General features: G+C 41.7%; 1 protein-coding gene across 2 annotated transcripts in view; it reads right to left on the reverse strand.

Moving 5' to 3' along the window:
- TMCO4 (transmembrane and coiled-coil domains 4) overlaps positions 1-20,093 on the reverse strand; it is a 40,949-nt gene that overhangs the window by 14,692 nt on the left and 6,164 nt on the right. For both annotated transcript variants that reach the window (XM_076356345.1, XM_076356346.1), the window contains exons 4-12: positions 17,217-17,244; positions 15,081-15,213; positions 11,323-11,420; positions 10,458-10,601; positions 9,821-9,940; positions 7,592-7,756; positions 6,894-7,030; positions 5,306-5,390; positions 1,402-1,519 (exon numbers count right to left, since the gene is read on the reverse strand). In XM_076356345.1, the coding sequence (XP_076212460.1) occupies positions 1,402-1,519; positions 5,306-5,390; positions 6,894-7,030; positions 7,592-7,756; positions 9,821-9,940; positions 10,458-10,601; positions 11,323-11,420; positions 15,081-15,213; positions 17,217-17,244 (1,028 nt within the window). The remainder of the gene's footprint in view (positions 1-1,401; positions 1,520-5,305; positions 5,391-6,893; positions 7,031-7,591; positions 7,757-9,820; positions 9,941-10,457; positions 10,602-11,322; positions 11,421-15,080; positions 15,214-17,216; positions 17,245-20,093) is intronic.

Below are 20,093 nucleotides of genomic sequence, written 5' to 3' on the forward strand. Positions count from 1 at the left end.
TGCTATCATTTATGGCTTCTTGGAGGAACACAGAAGCACTCCCAAGGAGGAAGCAATTGCTTTTTCCTTATGTCACATGGAGAAATACTGTAACTGGTGTGCACATCCGGCATCCATAAAACCTCCTGTGATCCAAAAAGGACAAAAGCAACAATTTTCAGCCTAACCGACAGATGGGGTTAATAATTTGTTGTTTTAATCTTGAATGCTTTTAACTCTTTTATTTAGTTCTTCTTTGTAAAATAATATACTATGTTAGATGCACAGTAGTACAATACTTTCTCATTATCCGTCTGTATGTAGGCATACATATGTATGTGTGTAGGGAAAGTACCGACAGCATTTTCAACTGTCCTTGACCTGAGGGCTGAGGGCTTTATAAGCTGTCTTGACTTGCAGTTACATGTTCTTTGCTAATCTTCTTGCCTGGTTATTTCTCAATTTATTTTCCCATGCTCTTAGTCTTCCCTGCTCCATTCCTTCATTTTAATTTCCCCTCTTCTAATTGTGCTGGTAAGCAGTGTTCTTGTCACAATTATCTTCCAATACACAGTCATTAGATTTGATACTGTCACTTGAATTCTTAATAGCTCTTATAAGATTGCTTCAGCTGTTTCATGCCTCTGAATCTCCCTCTTCTCACCCGGCAGCTCTCACAACTCTGCATAGCAGTTGTCTGCGCTGTTTTAAAAGGCTGATATTTGGTTTCAAGGTAACCTTTCTATTCATTCACATCCTTAGTACATTTGCTACAGCTATTCCTGCTATACCTCCTTTGTAAGTAAAATATCTTGTTCATGTGGACTACCTTCACCAGAAACTGACTCTAGATATAAAAAAAAATCTTCAATTATCTTGAGCTCCTTCCCTTCCACTGCAATTTTCACATCTTGTTCCCCATAAGCAGCCCCAGTGAATTGTATCTCAAAGCTTTTATAGATTTTAATTTGCATTCTTTAACTGTCAGTGAACTTAACGGCCGTATTGATAGTCCTTTACATAAAGCTGAGATTTAAAGGGGCCTTAGAATATGTCAAATTATGCACACAAACACAGTGACCCAGCTTTGAGCTGCCAGGGTGATGTAACACCGCCACCGTATGAACAGGACCTACATATTGAGCACCTCAGGCTTCCAGTGTAACTATGCATCGCAAACAGTCAAGAGCTGGAGACAGAACAGCCTTCAAGTGTCTCCTGAAGACTGTCATCTCCAATTAATCTGAGGGAGAGACCTCCGGAGGGAAGAGGCTCTGGCACTGCCGTCTCTGCCGCTACTGAATCAACGCACTCACCAGCTGAACAATTATTCGCTTACAAAACGTTTGAAAGGGATAAATATGCAAAATCATTTCAAAGTGACGCTAGGATAATGAAGCAGGGGACTGAGCACGTACAGACCTGCAATAACCATTTATGATCCTGCCCGACACCACTTTTGTGATAGCTTTCCAGTACTTGGCTTCTCCTTCCACTGGAGCTCCCAGTAAGACCACATCTTCAATGATCCCTTGAGAGTCTATTAAGAGGAAAGCAGAACAGCTCAGATTTAGAAGACGGATCAGAAAATATATCTTTACACATACATGAAGGAGGGGTATGTTCAGATGTGTACTACAGAAAAGTCATCATTTCTGTGGTTTAAATGTTAAAGACAGAAACAATGGAAAGGAGGATCTTAAACATCATTTTGCATAAATGTTAAGTGTCCACAGTTCCAGCTGGAGTCAGTAAATGTGAAAATTAGAGATCCTGAGACAGCGAAAGGAACTGGGCTGATGGCAAGAGGGAGAAGTGGCCTGGCCTCTGTCGAGAAAGACGCAAGTTCAAGCAGCAAACCTGTGGAAAGTTCTTTCCACAGGCCTATTGATCTGGGTTTGCACAGAGCTGAACTATTATGCTTTGAAACAAGTGAAAGGGACTGACATTCCATATAGTGAGCAAACGTTGTCATATATTAAGCACGAAACACTCTTCCCACAACCAGTCCTTAGAGCTGAGTTCGTGAAAAACGTGACCTGTACACGCAACAGAAAACCCCCAAATTCTTAATATTGATTGGGAACTAGCAACATTGAAGGCATTTGCCAACAAGAAGTAATAATCTATCAAACTGGTTTGATTTTCTTGAAGGGTACTTTAACCTGAATGCCCAGGGCACGATTTGCTGAAAAGGAATGTTGACTTTTAAGCATAATAAATCTTCCTATCTTATCAGACAGCTGCAGCTGGGGAATTTCAGTAGAAATAATGATTGAATAAGAAATATTGGGCAGCTCTGCTACTTTCCTAAACTCCTAAACAATATATTAAAATCTATTCATAAATCTTCTTTGTAAAGAGAGATCAAGCACCTGATGCCATAGCAGTTAAATGAAATTCACAGCAGCGCATGTCTTGGGAGACTCATGGGCATAGCATGCCAAATCCGTACTCTCCACCTGTGGGAGACCAGCATGTACAAGATGTGAGCTAAACCATTCTCAGGCTGGCGTTCGCAGTTTGTAAAATAATATGATGAAGTTTACGGGGAAGTGAAAGTGAGAATGACTGCATATCACATCAAGTTATGACGGAAAGGTGCTGCCTGGCTAGAATTTTTAAATGTACATCAATTGGTTTCCTTTCCCTAATAGCAGTAAAAGACTTGGAGCTGCCTGCAGTGCCTGCATCTTTCTCTGCAGTGTAAACCCCAGCGCCTGACAACAATCCAAAAGAGCTCTCGTGGTATTATTTCCTATTGCAAAGCAAATTTTGCACCAATCAAGAGAACAGCAAAGAGCAATTCAATTTTGTTAGTGTAATCTGTGAGCAATAAAGTCCTGTTCCCATAATCATGGGCGATGAAAAAGAAACCCAGAGCCTTGCGAACGGGGAGCTCGTTCCAACCGTGGTACTAAATTCCATGGCCGCAGTGTGAGCCAACTGAATAAACAGCTAATTCATCAGGATCCTGAACATTTGGGTAAGGTATTGGAAGCTTTTGTTTCTCCAGTCCTTTGTACAGCTTATTTCTTGCTCAGAACAAAAACGTTTAGCCTTGGCTGAAAGATACTAATTTTCTTCGAATGTTGACTGAGGGGGACAGAAACCTGAGAACAGATCACTGGCCTACATAGTTGCTGACACTCTAGATAAGTTAAAGTATTTCACAGTTTGCAAATCTTTCATACAATGAAGAATAATAAAGTCTGCACGGTGGGGGTGGGGGGGAAGGCAATTACTGATGGGCAAAAATTAAAAACGGGTAAGACGATTTGTCCAGAAACGGCGCGGAAGATACAGGCTGACCCAGAGGCCTTAACCGGTCTTTGGGAGCTAGGCTTTGCTGTGGCTTTAGGGTACAACTCACTGGGCAAAGAGGAAAGCATCTCATCATGTTAGTCCTCACTGGAAAGAGAACAGAGATGGAATTTAGCTCTCTCTGGGCAGTGGACAGATGCAGTGCCAAGGACAGTGTTTCACGGCAGAGTTTGGCAGCAGTACTCCTGATACCTAACCACAGCAGAGATGATAACCCAGTGATGATACTGGTCGCACATGCGAATCTGTAGGACGCTGTGATCAGTATTAGACAAATATGCGACGTGTGATACCTCACTCCTATCAAGCGCAGTATGGCTTCAAGGTTCAGGTTCAGGCCATTATCAATCTTCATTAGTTTACACTTCTTATTTACTAAAATGCATGGGAATCGTGATGAAGAAATCAGACCAATGATCTTCCCATGTAGTAACTTGTCTCTGACGGGTCATCACTACATCTTCTGCTATAACGTCTTTTTCTGGAAGCCTACTAAGCTCTGGCTTCTGAAGTCATTTGTGATGAAGTATCCCAAATGTTATTTAATTGCTTTGCAGAAGAGTATTTTCTTTTAATAGAATTTGAGTTTCTGCCATGGTGTTTCACTGGATAATCCATGATTAGTTATTTGTCCTCAGATATGCCACTGCCATCTGGATACAAAAGGCCTGCATGACTAGGCCTTGTATTTCTTTTGTGTGAGACATCCAAGTCCAAACCCAAATCAGTCTCAGATGTCCCAGGTCCCAGCTCCATTACTTCTGTGGCTTGCACTGGAATGTGCATGTGAAGAATGCCTTGGCAATCTGCGCTGAACATGCCGCTTTTCATCTCGCAAACAACTCAGCTTTCATAATTCAATTAAGGAACTGAAAAATTAGCGTACAGTGGGGAGCTGCTATGATACATAATTACAATGCCTAGATTTCTTTAGAATGGCAGCCAACCTTAAAGACCCCTAATGATTTCCTTTCACGTATTACTTAGCTACGGTCCCATGTTATTCCAGCAAGAGACTGCAGACCATTAAATAAAAGCCTGAAAATATCTCAGCCCCTGGCATTCTTAGGACACAAAAAGAGTAGGTCTAGGGCCAGGTTAGGATTTGGGTTCTGGCTTCAGTATAACTCCATTAGGATTGTTCTGGATTTGATTAGATTTATTTTGAGAACAGAATTCCTGTATTTGAGGACTTCCATCTTAAACCAGAAGCGAAGTTCTGGTACACAGCTGTCAACAGAAAAAATGCTGACCTCCTCCGTCCTCACCTGACTCTATTCCCACCTTCTTGGACTTTATTGAACATTTTCCTTTATAAAGCTCCTTATTTATTAGCAGCTCTTTGTGAGGCTAAATGGTTAATGAATTAAATTAGCCACATAGGGGGGAAGGCAGGCTGCACGCACACACTCACTGCTGACTCAACTCCAAGATGCAATTCACATCAACTGATCATAATGATTTTATTATTTTTCTAAATCAAAAATAGAATCTATTAATAAACAGAACCACAACGGGTAATAAATTGACAGATGGTTTTATACTTGACTTTGGGGAAAAATTACCATGAAAATAGCAGATGACAGTGGCATTTCAGTGACTTAAATGGAAGGGAGGACTCAGGGAATCAGATACAATAGCTACAGAGAGCTTCCAATAAAGGCAAAGCATCCTCTGCCAAGATCACAGTGGCGCGGGGGCAGCTCACAGACTGATCTAGCAGTCGAATGTCACAAAATGTCAAGTTGTTGTTTACAGACTGGAGACCAAACTGATACACTGGAGCACCTCGAGTGAAGACAGCGGATTTAATCCACTGAACTGGTGGAAATGACAGTAGAATTTGGCTCCAAATGCATTTCAAAACCATTTTTTTTTAGGTTTCTGTCCTATCCTAGAAGACCCAAGCTCTGTTCCAGAAGAACTCTTCCTCTTGGAAGAAAAACTTCTCTACCAGCAGTAAGGAAAATAAAGGAGAAAAAGGTTAGAAGGTGAATTTTACCTTTTTCTTGAGCCATTTCCTGCAGGCAGAAGTAAATGACTCTTGCACCCAGGCTGAAGCCAATCAGTGTGACAGGTCGCTTGCCCTAGGAGGAAAGAAGGAAAGGAGGAAACACCATCAAATACTGTTCTAGACCTAGAAAGAGAGACTGGCCATAGGATCCACGAGACCCCGATACGCAAAACACTTAGGCTTGTTCATGATCTTTTAAACTTTCGAGCAATTTGGTTGATTTCAAAGGGATTCTGTATCCTTAAAGTTATGCACCATTCAACATTCAGAATTCTGCATATCTGAGTATTTTGTATTTCTTGATACTCAGAAAATCAATTCAAAGAATCCATTGATCAGAAGTTACAACAAAGTAGATATTTCAAACAAAAACAAAACATTCACTGTCATTGTTTTGAAATTTCCAAAGGAAAGCCTAATTCACCGAACAAAATTTTCCTAGAAATGTTTAAATAAACAGAAGAAGAAGCTGTAATACAAAAATATTGACCACTTCTAGATTTAAGACTGAATGGCAGCAGCACTGTGTGGCTGTTATAAAAATGATGTGGGGTAAGCTTTTATTCTGAATGGCCTAATAAGATTTTCTATAGGATCAAAGGGAGCCTAATCTCAACAACAATGAAAAATGGCCTTTGTATTAACGAGGGAGCAGGTGTGCAATGGACTCCCTAGACATCACGCTAACTACTTTTAGACGCTCCAGCACATTGGAATGTGTGTTTTCACAACAGCGAATGCTTAAAAGGCAGTAACAAATGCCCCCAAGCAAAACAAAGGGCTTGTATGAAATAAAGTTTATTGCCTTTCCTGGGATTGTATTTTTATGAGAAATCAAATTTGTTTCTACTCTGCTGTTTCACACTGTTATTTATGACATGCAGCTCTGGGGCCACGGCTCCCATAGGGCTCCTCTATAATAGATACCGGACTAACGTGCCTGTGAGAAGAACGCGTGGCCAGCAGAAAACAGCCTCTCTCCATGCCAATGACAGCCCAGCAAATAATGGCAGGCTTTTGGGGGACAGAAACGTCTTTTGCAAGCCTTCTCAGGGAGGCTTAATAACTTCTGTCACTTCTTTCAGGTACCAACCCATTTCACTTCTCTGTAGGCAAAAACGTGGCTCACGGTGCAGTCTTCTCTTACGTCGTTTTGCTAGGGTCTCTTAATTATCAGTGAATATTTTTAACACTCTGTATTCTCTTTTCCTTTTCACCTATCTTTACTTTCTGTTCTCAAATTTCCACCAGGTGAGCTGGCCTGGCTGTTTTGTGACATGGTCAAGCCACTTGGCATTTACGACCTGGATCTCTTTGTCTTCATTTACAAAAGCTCTAGGTTAAATGGAACGAATCTTAGCAGGAATTCTCTGGTTCACTTGGGACTTCCTATTTTTCCTCAATGAACCAGATACATGCTGGTCACCTTCATGCATCATTTTTTAATTTTTCAGTTTATTATTCATTTTCTTCTCCCTGGAAAGATACCACTTGATAGTAGCATGACTATAAAACTTAACCTCCGTGGGCCAAATCCCTTCCAGACATTATTCCTGGATAATTTCTAGCCAATTACCTGCTGTCGACTGAGCAGGATATGTGCTAGGTGTTTGCCTACTTCAGCAGACCGATGGAGACAGACTCCCCAGGGGTTGTCAATGACACTGGCAACAGTTAAGAGCGAAGCTGGCCAAGTCAAGGCCGTCACAATACCTGCAACACACAAAGCAAACAGCACGGCAGAGTCACAAATCTGGGCTGCTCTTAGGAAACATCAAAAGCAAGACAGTTCACTGAACTTAAAAGCTAAACCTAGGACCTTTTGTCATTTCCAGTTCTTCTTTCTCAAGAGCTGATCTGAGAAATGTTTTGCTAGACTAAAGATAAGAAAGAATCTGATGTTCTGATACGGAGGCAAACAGACGCTACACGTGAATGTAACCTGCATGTTTGAAAGGTTTATGTAAAGCAGTAAAACACAGCGTAATAACATAGAGAAATAAACACAGCCACGCACGAAGGAAGGTGTTTCCAGCTGTAATTTTAAAAGAACGAGTCAATGACACAGAGGCACAGCAATCCAGGAGAGCAAATCTAAATCACAGATGTGGCAGAGAAGGTTCTCAGGCCACTTCTGCAGAGCGGTGCCAATACTGCCAAGGGAGATGCCTTCTCAGAAGTCTTCCTTGTTTAGGAAAGCTCCTTTAAACAGACACCAACAGTGAAACTGCCCAAGAGCCACTCAAGCAGATCTGATATGATTTAGGTTCTTACCTGACAAGACAGTGAATTTTAGGGCTTCTTGAGCCATCATGTTCACAAAACCATTCAGCAGGGAATCCAAGGCATTGCCAAGCTCCATCAAGTACTTGGATTCCCAGGCCAGACAATACTGCTCACTCGATTGCAACATGCTGGTCCATGGTGCTGTGAAGCTCCCTGAGAAAGGTTGCAAAGATGGAATTAATGTTCAGAGAAAACGCACCAACAGCTGACTCCTGGCAAGATGAGTCCAACAAAGAATCAGAATAGAACTGGCAGGACACTGGAATATACTAATATACTGTGATAACAAGGAATCATATTTAAAACTACCATGAGATTTAGACTCCGTATTTCCACTGTTTTACAATAAATTTGGGCTTTGTAAATAATCATGCAGCTTTAGCTGCCTTGGCAAAGAAAAGAGCCTTCAGTGTGGACAGGCTCAGACTTCATGACGCATTCGATTGCCTCAGAGACTGCCAAGACAGATGGACATTAACACTAATTATGTCAGGTATTAAGGACATTCCTCCTATCAGCAGACATCAGGCCAAGTCCTGCAGCTCCATCTTCTCATATAGACCAAAGGAGGGCCTGTCCTGAGAAATATGAAGTGCTGAATGGCTGCAGGAACTGAGTTCAATGGGACCAGAAGCACAGAAAATATGTAAGATCTTGTCAAAAATCTTTCGCAGAGCATCTTCCCAGCACTTCAGTTAGATGGGCAAGGATTGCAGTAATGGCCCTGTCTGAAAACAAGGAATCTGCATTTGCAGATCCAGACTGCAATTATTTTTACTTTGCCATCTAGCCTTGTTAGCCACTTCAGTTTAATTTTTTCCCTCCAGGTGCTAATCAAAAGCAGTGCCTGGATGTTTGAGAGATAATGGATAATTTCCACTGTGCAAGTCTCATTTTTAGCCGAAAGAACAATTTTTAAGCCATACTCTCTCTCCTGCTTGCAGTGTAGCTTGTACTAAGTGGCCAGGAGGGGCCTGGCAACGCTATTAATGGCGGATGAAGTCTGAAGGGCAGAGCAGAATTTTCATCTTAATTAACTAACACCCTTCCCACGCTGTTCCTTCCCCAAACGATGCAGGGCAGGTTGAGGCAGCTGCTGACCAAAGTGGCATGAGAGAGCCCCATGCCAGATCGCACCACAATGTACTGTCAGATTTGTGAACATACAGATAGGCAGCTACTGGGAGGTCAAAAATCACAAGGTAGCGAATTCCGTAAAAGTCCTGTCCTCGGTCCCTCTGCTTTAAGGAGTCATGCAAGTGTGTAAATAGACAGACACAGCTGTAAGGAGGAAAATGGATGACAATTCTAGTTTTGCTTTTTTAAACATTATAGCAGATTGCTAGTTATGGAAGAAGAATGTGTGTCATTTGTAACTCCCTTTTAAGGGCAAACAGACACAAAAAGGTTCCTGAAGGGACACACTTGTCTTTGTAACAGTGCCTGGGAGCCCTCCAACCCCAAGGATTTGGACCCCTGGCAAACAGACAATGAGAAAAGCCAAAGCGCAGTACTGCAAAGTGAAAATAACCTTACTCTGACAGTAAGCTGCAACCTAACAAGCAACAGGACAGAGACACCTTCTGCATTAATGACATCCAGTGTTAATTATGATGCTTCTGAATAAATTGGCAGCTGTTCAGTCAGGTTGCTGAACACATCAGCAGACAGTTGACATATTTTATACGACAAGCTATACTGGAAAATAAAACACTACAGACCTTTCAAGGTTGCTGCCTGTACGTTCACCTCCTGAGTGCTGTGCTTAACAGGATTTACTTGGCAGAACTTTCTTGCCAATAAACCTCATTATCTGGCAGATACCGAGAAAGAAAAAAGACTATTTTCTGTTAATTGCTGGAGGATAAACATAAGGTCTCAGAAATAGGTGAGACACTTTGTACTAGTGCTGGAAATCATCCACCCCAAACAGACCTCTCCTAGCAAAACCATACAGCATTTATTAACAAAAACAATCCTGCTATGACTACTACCAATCCTACTATCACTACCAATTTACTGCCCTCTCTCTTTCCTCTGTTTTGATTGGGATTGCAGATTGGGTTACAAAGTCTTACGCTGAGAATCGATCTGTTTTAGTTACCAGGCCATGCAAGTGTGGGGAAGACACGGTGCTACGAGAGCACAAACACCGCCTGGAGTGGAACACAGACACGGCTCTCCAGGCTTCTCTCAGTTTCCTCATATTGTTCTTACCATATTTGCCAGTGCACAGCCATCCAGTAATTGCTATGGTGATATGAAGCTGCTTTCCTTCAGTAAGTGGGAGGAATTCAAACTCTTCTATGGCTCCCACACGCTTCTTCATCTTGTATCCTACACACAGCAAGGCAGAAACATGAGTCTCAGAAATAGCAAAGCAAGGACAGACTCTGCTAACAGTAGAAGTTTCTAAGAAATTACTTGGGTAATTTGGATAGGGTTTTTTCCTTTCCAAAAGACTCAGCAAGTCCATGCATTACTTAGAGCTTGGTATGGAGCCAACACGATCCTTCTGAGCTTGTGTGATCTGAGGGAATCCCAGCAGAAGGTTTTTTTGCTGCAGACCAGACATCAGCTGTAACAGCCGCTGCTCTCCATGGCAGCATCTTTCTAATCCAAAGCAGCAAGCTTTCATTTCCTTCATTAGCCACATACCAAATCTTCTTTTCCTACTTGGTCATCAGAGGCTAGACAGTATCTTAATCAGCATTGAAATAAAAATTTCACAGTTGTAAGATTACACCTCAAATTGCTTCCCTTGCTCTGCAGAGCTCAGTTAAGTCATTAGCTCTGCATTTGCAGACATGATCCTGTGCCTCAGTAGCTGAGAAATGTGCAGTGACTCTCTTACCAGTAAGGCCAGCTCCAGCTGCTCCGAAAAGCGATGCCATGACAGCAATTCCAGCAGTCGAACCTAAAGCAGCTGCTCCAGCACTTCCAATGATAGTAGCAGCTCCCGCAGCAACCAGAGGTGCAGCAAGACCCCCTGTCAAGCCTGGAGATGCATCAAGTGATATCACCAATCTATTATCACTTACAAAAAACAGGCAGTCATTTCCCTGTGCTGGGTGAGTACTGCTAATGCTACTGAAAGAGTACAAATGACGGTCTTATTTGCATCACCAATAAAGGGGCTTCCTGAGACCCTCCCCAGGCCCTGAATCTCTGCACAGATTCTTTGACTGACTTCAGTAAAAATGAAGAATAATTTAAAAGTCAAAGGAAGAATGTGTGGTAGCCTGGCGTGAGCTATGCCCTATTTGCTTAGGAAACATTGATCTAGTCTCACACTATTTTGAATTTAGAGTTGAAGATCTGATCCTCTTATAATGCAAGAGCAAAAGAGGAGAAAACATTTTTTAAGGGTGACGACCTCAGTTTAATACCTCCCCCAGCCAGTGAAACTATACTGGAATAACTTTTCCAGCTAATTCTTTCAGTTTTATTTTCATGTGGTTGAAAATACTTTTCTTGGATTTGGTGTTTCTTTTCTTAGGTTTTTGTTGTTGTTGTCTGGGGTGATTTTTTGGTATCTAAGTGACATACTACCTCCAGCCTGGTAAAGAAAAGCAGTGAACGCTTTAAAATTAGAGCTTGGGCCAAAAGGTATGATGGCTTCTGTTGCTGAATGTGTAATTCAGACATGCCTCCCTCTGCCCCTAGTGCTGTGCATGCAATTCAGGAGCTAGTCTCCAAAATGCCTAGGGCAGCCTCACCAATCACCGTTCCGCCCCCAACGGTTGCCAAACCGATCAGCAGGTATCTCTTCAGCTTTTTTCTTCTTTCCTTCTTTTTTCTTGATACTTCTGCAGTTCTGTGGGGGGATTAGAAGCACAAAAGCTGATGGAAAAGCCTGACGGATAACAGTGCTGCGTCAGAATCTGCTTTTATTCTCCTCAGTGTAATTTCCCTACTGGGAACAGTAAAAAATAACATGCAGGTGTGGACTGTGACAACACACTCAGATTTATGAGCATGGACATAAACCCACAGATTTAAATTGAAACGATTTAATTGCTGACAAAAGCCAACAGATGTTACTTACTTGGAAAACCCTTCCTAATAGGGCTGAAGCTTGTAAAAAAAGAAACAACAAGTCAAAAGCATTTCAATAACTATATACTGCCTATGTGTCTTTAAAAAACACAAGAAAGCTAAGTGAAAACAGGGAAAAGCGTTTGAAGCAAAAGGGAATAGGGGTAATTTGTGACAACAAACAAAGAGTTGGAATTAAACTATTTTCCAACAACAGTGTTTATATTGAGCTGCTTTCTAATTGCACATCACAATATAATAATATAATAGGCATTAAACACAGTCATTAGTTAATTTGTCTGTGTGCATTTAAGCTACATTTTAACAAGCTTATCAGAAACAGGTAAATAAACCTAAAAGGAACAAATATCACTTATTAGGCACTACTTTTGGCTTCTCTCCACTGTCTTTGGTTTCTCTCTTACAAGAAATACTTCCCACTTCAGAGGAAAGTGCGAGAAACAGAGGATACTTGAATAAGTTGTTTACAGAGGAAGGTTCCTTCTAGCCTGCTTATGCAGCAGTTAATCTGGGCCTTGAAACATGAGAATTTATCTTGCTTCCAAACTTGGATATTTTCCCTCTTAATCCTAGCCTAATTGTGGATTTTTATTATCCATATAATTGCCTAATCCTTCCTGGAACCCCCTAAGCGCACTGTAATTTTGATAAAGACAATTTTAGATGAGTCCCAAACAATATGCAGCTTTGTAAAACACAGCAGGAGGAGAATGAAGCACAGTGGGTGAAATCCCTGCGTCGCTGAAGTCAATGGCAGAACTCCCACTGACTTGCATGGCACAATGGCACAGAGACTTTGTCTCCACAGAGCTCCTCCGAAAAACATCGTGTATTACCTGCTGCAGCAGCAAACGTAGCTGACTGCAGAGCACAACAGCGCTGCCTGCAATGGCTACCTCTTCAGCAATGTCCGTATAACCGTGTTCACTTTCTACAGCCCCATGGTCGAAGCGGTATTTGGATATGCCCTAGTTTGTGCATGCAGTCACCAATCTGAATGCCTGGAAAAAACTGCTCCTGGAGTTCTTTAAACAGGTGCTGCAGTCTGACTGTTAATACCTAAGCTGGCAATATCCAGCGATTTCTGTTCTACATAGTGGTTCATCAGCTTTTATAGTCAATGTGCTGTTCTCTTGGGCTGAAAATAACGACATCAAGAGCGCTGAAATACGTCTAACCTGGCTTTAGTTGCAATAATGAGCAATTTGAGTTATGTGAGTAGAAAGATAGTTTGCAGCAAAAGCCTGCCTGAAGATGCAGTAAGTAAAACTACTGTCATGAGAACTTTTACCTGTCATTGCTTTCCTTCCGTAGTTGCTAGCAACCGCTTTTGACAGTTGCTTTCCTAATAGCTTCTGCATTACAATTATCACTTCATTACCAGACTGCTTTTTATCCACTACAGTAATTAACTGCCTCTTCTGGTACTTCTCTACCCTCAGTAATCTTGGATATGCAGCTTCTTGCCTGAACCACAGATAATGTTCAGAGAGATTTTATAGGTGGAATGACAGACAGGTCATTTTCCAATGATGAAAAGTGGCAGGAGTACACGTTAGCGAGCAACTAACGTCATGTCTTCCAGTTTCTTACAGAACCGTGTACAAAAGAGAGGTTCACACCTGCAAGTCACAACATGTTTGGTGCTAGTAAGATGGGTTTAAGCATTTGGAGCGTTGTTCTATAGATGACCATACTTGCACATTCTGGGCCACAGGCCAACACACCCACAGCAGCAAAGGCAGGAACAAAAACTTCTGTTAACAAATATCAGTAAAAAACGCCTACGCAGAAGCTGCCAAACCCCTGTTTGGTTGTCACTGTTCCAAAACCTCTTGCAGTGGATGGTCAAAGCTGGAAGCATCCTAAGCAGATGTTAATGTATTCCCTGCCCTAGAAGTCTGTGAGGTCAAAGCGGTGACCGGTTTATATTCCACTTCCTTTCCCCATTGACTCCTAACTTTAAACCAAACAAAGGGTCATCGATTCCCCACAAATCCCAGCCTTGTTTTAGCACTGCAATAACGAATGTGTTCGCACTGCAGTCTTGGACTACTCTCACCATAAAGATTTTTTTTCCCTTTTATCTAATAGGTATTTACTTCCATGGCTGCAACTTGGGCAAAGAAGAAGATTGAAATCCATGGCTTTCGCCACACCAGATATGCACAAAACCCACTAGGCTAGCTGCAACGTTTGAAAGCCACACTTGTAAGTATGCAGCGTAATTCTCCAGTCGCTCTTGCAATTATCAGACACGCTGCTACCTTTTTGGGTCGTGCTATAGGAGCCACAGTCCAGTTGATACAGAATTAGGTATTGGAGCATCACCTTTGTAAGCGACACCCCACCCTCAGCATCGGTGTTTTCCTGCGCTAAAGGCCCAGGATTGAGTTTGTTCCCACAAGCCACAGCAAAACAGTCCCCATTAATACCAACCCTTGCTCCTGCTTGCCAAACGGTGTACTGTTTAGCGGACCATCATCTTTCAGATTATTTTGACTTTCCCTTTTTACAGTGCGCTATAAAGTTAAGCTTCATTTAAATAAAGTTATAACTGAAAGATAACCATCACATGCTGAACCCCCTGGTAACGTCCGAACTGTACTGTGTCAGGGACGTTGATTAAAGCCTTTATTAGCACTGAGGTTAATCTCATAACCTTTTTGCTGAGTTGACAGATAGAAATATTAAACGGTCCCTTGAAAGTCCACTGCGGACATGTTTACTGCCTTACATATTGCTAAACCTTCACACAATTCCTGCCTGATAAGTGGAATATAAAAATACCACATTTGTTACAGATAGCAACATTTTGGCTGTTTCACATCTAAGAACTGGTGATTAAGAGAATTAATCTTATATTAATAACACAGAATTAGGAGTCAGGTCCATAAGTATCTAAAGATGCAGATTGTTGCCCTCAAGATCTACCTTCAATAGGAGTTAGACAGCTGTCTTTTAAACAGGATACAGAGAAGGACAGATCCATAGAAAATGAGCAGCTGAGGATCTAATCCTGAAATTTACAGGAACTTCATTCTGCAAGAGGCAGTTCTATCTGAAGAATATTGGGCCAAGAGATGAGAGACACAAGATCTTTGTGATGTATTTAAGCATAATCTACAGTCTAGGAGAGGCAACTGGGACAAGGAAATGAGGCAGTTCAATGCGGAGTTGGCTTTACCAGCTTGCAAGGTTGGGTCTCAGCTCTGATTTTAAGAATGCTGAGCTTTCCTGCTTCTCAGTGCAGCTGAAGTGCTGTGAGGGCTCTGCAACCCTAATCAAGCCATAAATGATTACGTTAAGAGCCATGGGCGGAATGATCAGAGACTGGACTTAGACACAAGTAATTACTGCTAAGCTTTCAAGCACCGGCAGTGTTTTTTCATCCCATAGTCAACCCAAATGTTCTTACTCTGACTCTTCCTCTTTTTGTTCCTTCAGGCTCTCAAGCAGAGATTCCTCCAGGACTTCCAGCTCCTCCAAGGGGATTCTCAGCAGCCAGGTGATGTGGCAGATCAACACCCTGGCTCGAGCATCGTAGTACCCTTAAACAGAGGGAAGCCCAGGAAATCAATCAGTCTGCATTGCACCAGATTAAATAGCGAGTGGCGCACTCAGCTGTGCTAGAGGACCATGTCACGTACAAGCATAGCTCCTTCCCTCAGGCCCTCTTCGTCTTCCATGTATTTGAACACAACTCCCATTATCTAGAGAAGAGAGCGATAAATGGAAAATCCTTCTTCCCTGCAAACCTCATCCTGTGAACAAAGTCACTACACCAGGTAACTGCCTCTACGGCAGAAAAAGGAACTCAAGTCCTTCAGTCACCATCCTCTGTGATAGAGGCCTTTTGGCTCTGGATAGGCTGCATCTTTCTTCTCAACAGAGAAATGCTGCAGCAAGACCAGTCCTAACTGGAAATATCAAATATATGTATATACACACACACACATATATATCTATATGGGTAACGTGACACAGTACACCTCAACTATGCACCAATGCAAGATATGGTATCCTGTAAAAATCCACCTCCATACAAAACCTTTATATTCAATTCATCTTGTTGGCAAGAAGAGGGACTCTGGAGTTTAAAACTACACACTGGCTCACCTAGCAGCATCACTGACAGTTGTTCGTGTTTATACTTCACTGCAGGAGATGCGGGAGTGGACGCTGCGCTCAGACAACACGTGATAGGAGTAATGATTACTCCTGGGCTTATAAGCAGGTGTTCTTAAAGAAAAGACATTTTAAATGTAATAGATTTTAAATTATTTGTGCCAACTCTTGCTTTTTTAATGTGTTTCCCTCAGTAGCACCTGCTGCTTCCTGATGGTAGGCTTTTGTAAAGGGTTCTTGGTGCACTCTGGGATGAAAAATGCAATTGCTTTTCTAGGGGTGGGTGAAGATACCAGCAAGACCCAACTACAAAGTATGTTTCTGATACCTGCTGCACGTAGATCAAATACGGCATTTGGCAATCTATTAAGTTTATTTATTTATTACCATCATTACCAAGATACCAAACTACTTCAGTAGGCTTTAATGATGCCACTTCTAAGATCTGTGCTTAGTTGAGAAATAAAGATAGTATTTATCTTCACTTCATCCCTGGTATGTACCATGTCTTGCAAGCCCAAGCAGGTGTTTTAATGAGTAGCCTTCTTGCTTCCTGTCTGCTAATACACAACTTAGCTTTTGACTTAGCCAGCTTGGCAGTAAGTCAGCAAGGCTTGAAAATATATTTCTTTTCAATTCCAGCTTAGCAAAATAAGCAGTTTTGCAATAACTGACTTGTCAATTTTCCATTAAAAATAAAGCAAGAACAAAAACGGTACTTTGTTCTGCAGTGAAACAGGCTAATCAGCAACCAGTGAGTTCTTTCCTGTGAGAACATGTTAAAACACAGAGATTTAAAAAATGCAAGTAGTGATATAAAACAGGCTTCTTTTAGAAATGAACATTTTGTTCAGTAGGCAGTCTTTATTTCATTAATTTTATCAGACTAATCCACGTTATGGATTGTAAACCAGAAAATTGTTTTATGCGCAATATAATATACAAGTAAAATCACATTTATTTATAATAGGCTTCACAGGACACTCTGGAATTTAAGCCCTGAATATTTTTTTTTCCTTTTAGGCAACAAGCAATCTGCAGAACATTTGCTAGGCTGAGACTTTCATAACAGCTTTACTGCCTTCGTAAAGGAAGAGGTCGCCTGCTCCCCTGAAACACGGAAGAAAAAACACCCCACTCTAGGTATTTCAGTTCAGAACTTTTCTACCTACATTTGCATGCCAATGCATGGCATGTGAAGGTAAGGAGGTGAACAGTTGTTCAATTTTTAACAGGTATTATTAATCATTCCTAATAGAATAGTTGCTTTTCCTGTAGTGGATGCAGGGAAAGAGTATGCTGCTTTTGCTATAGAGGAAGCTAAGATAAAATAGGACGGTACCTTCAGCTTTTTGAGCATTTTAAAGTATCAGATGTAAACTCATCTACATTATTCTTACAAAGAACAAATGCTAGGTAAACTTACCATCTCTAAGAGAGAAGGATAGAAGATCCTAAAAAGGAAAAAAAGTATATTCAAGTTAAAACTGATGACGTATGCCCCGAGGTCTCAAAATGGAGGCATGAAAACCCATTGGACTATGATTTAATTACTGCAGCATGTCAGTTCATAAACCTGGGAAGCCAGCAAGCTACAATTCAGTAGGGCAGCACAGAGCAAAGCCAGATGTTTCCAGTACAAAATTCTCCATATGCAGGTACAAATGGCTGGACAGAAGTAGGTAAGCGCAGGATGGGAGGGCAGTGCCCGCTTGGTATACGCTGAAGCATCCCATATTTTTTGTTATTAGCGATCCTGTTGCAATTGAAAGCACCACGATTACACCGTACTTCAAAGTTTGGAGAAACAGGGCTCTAATCCTCCTACCACTCTAATGCCTTCTGCTCGCTATATAGGCATATATACTCATACTTTCAACATGAGTAACAGGTTTGAATGCTACTCTAATGGACTAGTGGCCCTTATTTTCTTTGGCGTCCTGGGAATTCATAGCTCTAGGTGGTAAGGCTGAACTGGCATGAAGTTATTTTGGATTAAGTACTCAAAAATAGAAACCTCAGAATTTATGGCCATCTGTCAAGATTGAGGGACTTGACTCCTGTGTTGGCTCTTCCATCATAAAAAAATTGGAAAAACAGATCAATCCAATAGATGTTTTCTATGGACAAATCCATAAAAAAAGAGGCCAGTGTTTTTACTACTATGTTCTCCTCTTTTATTGTCACTGGATAAATTTTAAGTACTTTATGTAACTACAACACTAGGCATTAGCTCAGTCTAGCTACTTCCCTCTCCTACACACAAATAAAGCACAGCTGAATTTTACAGGGAATCCTTCAGCCCTTTGGGAACACAAAAAATGCAGCCAAAGACGTAGGATGCTGCCAAAGAGTTTATGATTATTAGTTCCGTAAGCTCCTAAGCAGAATTTGTATCGTAAAAATGTCTCTAATCTTTTCCCTACTGCATGAGAAGTGTAGAACGGAGAACAAGCCATCCTTAACCAACTCCTACTAGAAGTGGGGCAAACTGTAGATATTATCAAGGCAAAAGTAAGTGCCTGGACTCCGAATATCATTTTAACATGAGAAGCATCTGCTATTTCATAAAGGAGAAGAGAGCTTTTGCATAAGACTAGGGAAACCAAAGGATTAGGGCAGCTGAACTCCCACCTCTGGGTGCTTTTTCACAAGGTATAGCCCCAAAACCTTCGCTCCACTGCTGCCTAATGTTTTCACACACACACCTCTACTGCTGAATATCTGGGTGGCTGTTCCCATCCTCAGAGAAGCCTTCTTTTGCTTGCCTGTCCTGCAAATCCTAATGGGATAAGGATTTCCAGAAGGTATCTGTTGGGCTGGGCTCTGCACAAAGCAGTCATCACTGCTCCTTCATCCTACATCCCAATGGCCAGAGCGCTCACCCAAGAAAAGGAAGGTCCTGGTTTGCTATCTCCAGGGTGTGAATAACCCTTTTAATTTAAGTTAGTCACTGAATCAGGTCTCCTCTGTTCCCCCTATCACCATGTTGCAGAAAAAAAAGGCTTCTTTTTAGGTCCGGCCACGATTAGTATTCTGTGCATGCACACGCGCTGCAGACTGTTCCCCAGGCTGGTTGGTGGGATGTTGGAATTGGAAACATTAATCTCCATAGGCAGAGGGAGGAATGTAACTCGGGCTTCCCAGAGCCCGAGTGCTGTAACTACCCAAGTATTAGATACATGGGCACCATCACCTCCTCCCTGGCTGCAGTTTTGTGAGGAAGGGTTGGCATAGAGGTGTCAAAGCCCAGCTGAAGGTCCAGGGCTGGGAGTCCCAAGCAGAAAGTTGACCAAGCAAAGAGTCTGAAGTCTAGAATAAGGTGAAGCTTGTGACCGTGTCGCCATAATTTTCCAACAGGCTTGTGGTTTGTGGTTTGTGCAGAGCCCATCTGTAGGCAATACATTCTCCCTGTGTGTTGCGAAGGGAGCCGTGGCTCTTGACTCAGGTCCTGTACAATATGCCCAGTATCATCTGCGGCACCTAATATCAAATAATCTCTTTTAAAAATCTGGCCTAAGCATTTATATACATGTATTTCAAAAGGTGAGGGATGGATACAGGTAATCAGCTGATAAACTGGAACTACTGTTTTTATTGCATCTGTGCTAATTAGCATTCCCAAGTATTTCTAATTGGTTTAGGCTTTGCACATACTGCTGTGCAGTCACCTGGAATCCAACCGGAATTGATTAGATTAATTCACAAGTAGTTTGTTTTCCTCCTCTAAGCAGCAGTTATTATATTTCAGTCTTATCTTGAAGTTGGTGTTTTGAATCTCCCTGTGAATTCTATGCAGGAGACTACCACCCATATGACTGAGAAACCTTACAAAGAAAGGGAAGCAATCTTTATTCAGAGTCTTTGCCAGCTTTTGATGAACTGCTGCAAGTTCAAAACCCATTTCCTCAACAACAGAGAGCATCCAATCCACATCGCAGTGGATGTGTGTAGAAAAACACAGGAAAAATGGGCATTCTAAGTATGTTCAGAGCAAAAAAAATTATTCATAATAAGAACGTTAAACATTTTCTCACCTATCATCACTTCTTCACCTCTTTTGTTGCACTGCCTTCTCATACTGCACTCACAGCCTGTGTGTTATGACTACTGTCCTTAAAGGATTCAGTTAACCAACATTTGCCTGTATTAGTCATCTGCAATGAATGCAAACAAAGATAAAAATCCATAATCCTCAAATTTTCATTGAATCAATGGTGAGCTCACCGCTCCTGACCTCCTGTATCATCCCTTCAGCACCGCTGAGATGGAGGGCATTCAAAAACGCAGGCACTAGTGCTGA

The sequence above is a fragment of the Aptenodytes patagonicus genome, chromosome 19 (assembly GCF_965638725.1).
Source record: "Aptenodytes patagonicus chromosome 19, bAptPat1.pri.cur, whole genome shotgun sequence".
Classification (NCBI taxonomy): domain Eukaryota; kingdom Metazoa; phylum Chordata; class Aves; order Sphenisciformes; family Spheniscidae; genus Aptenodytes; species Aptenodytes patagonicus.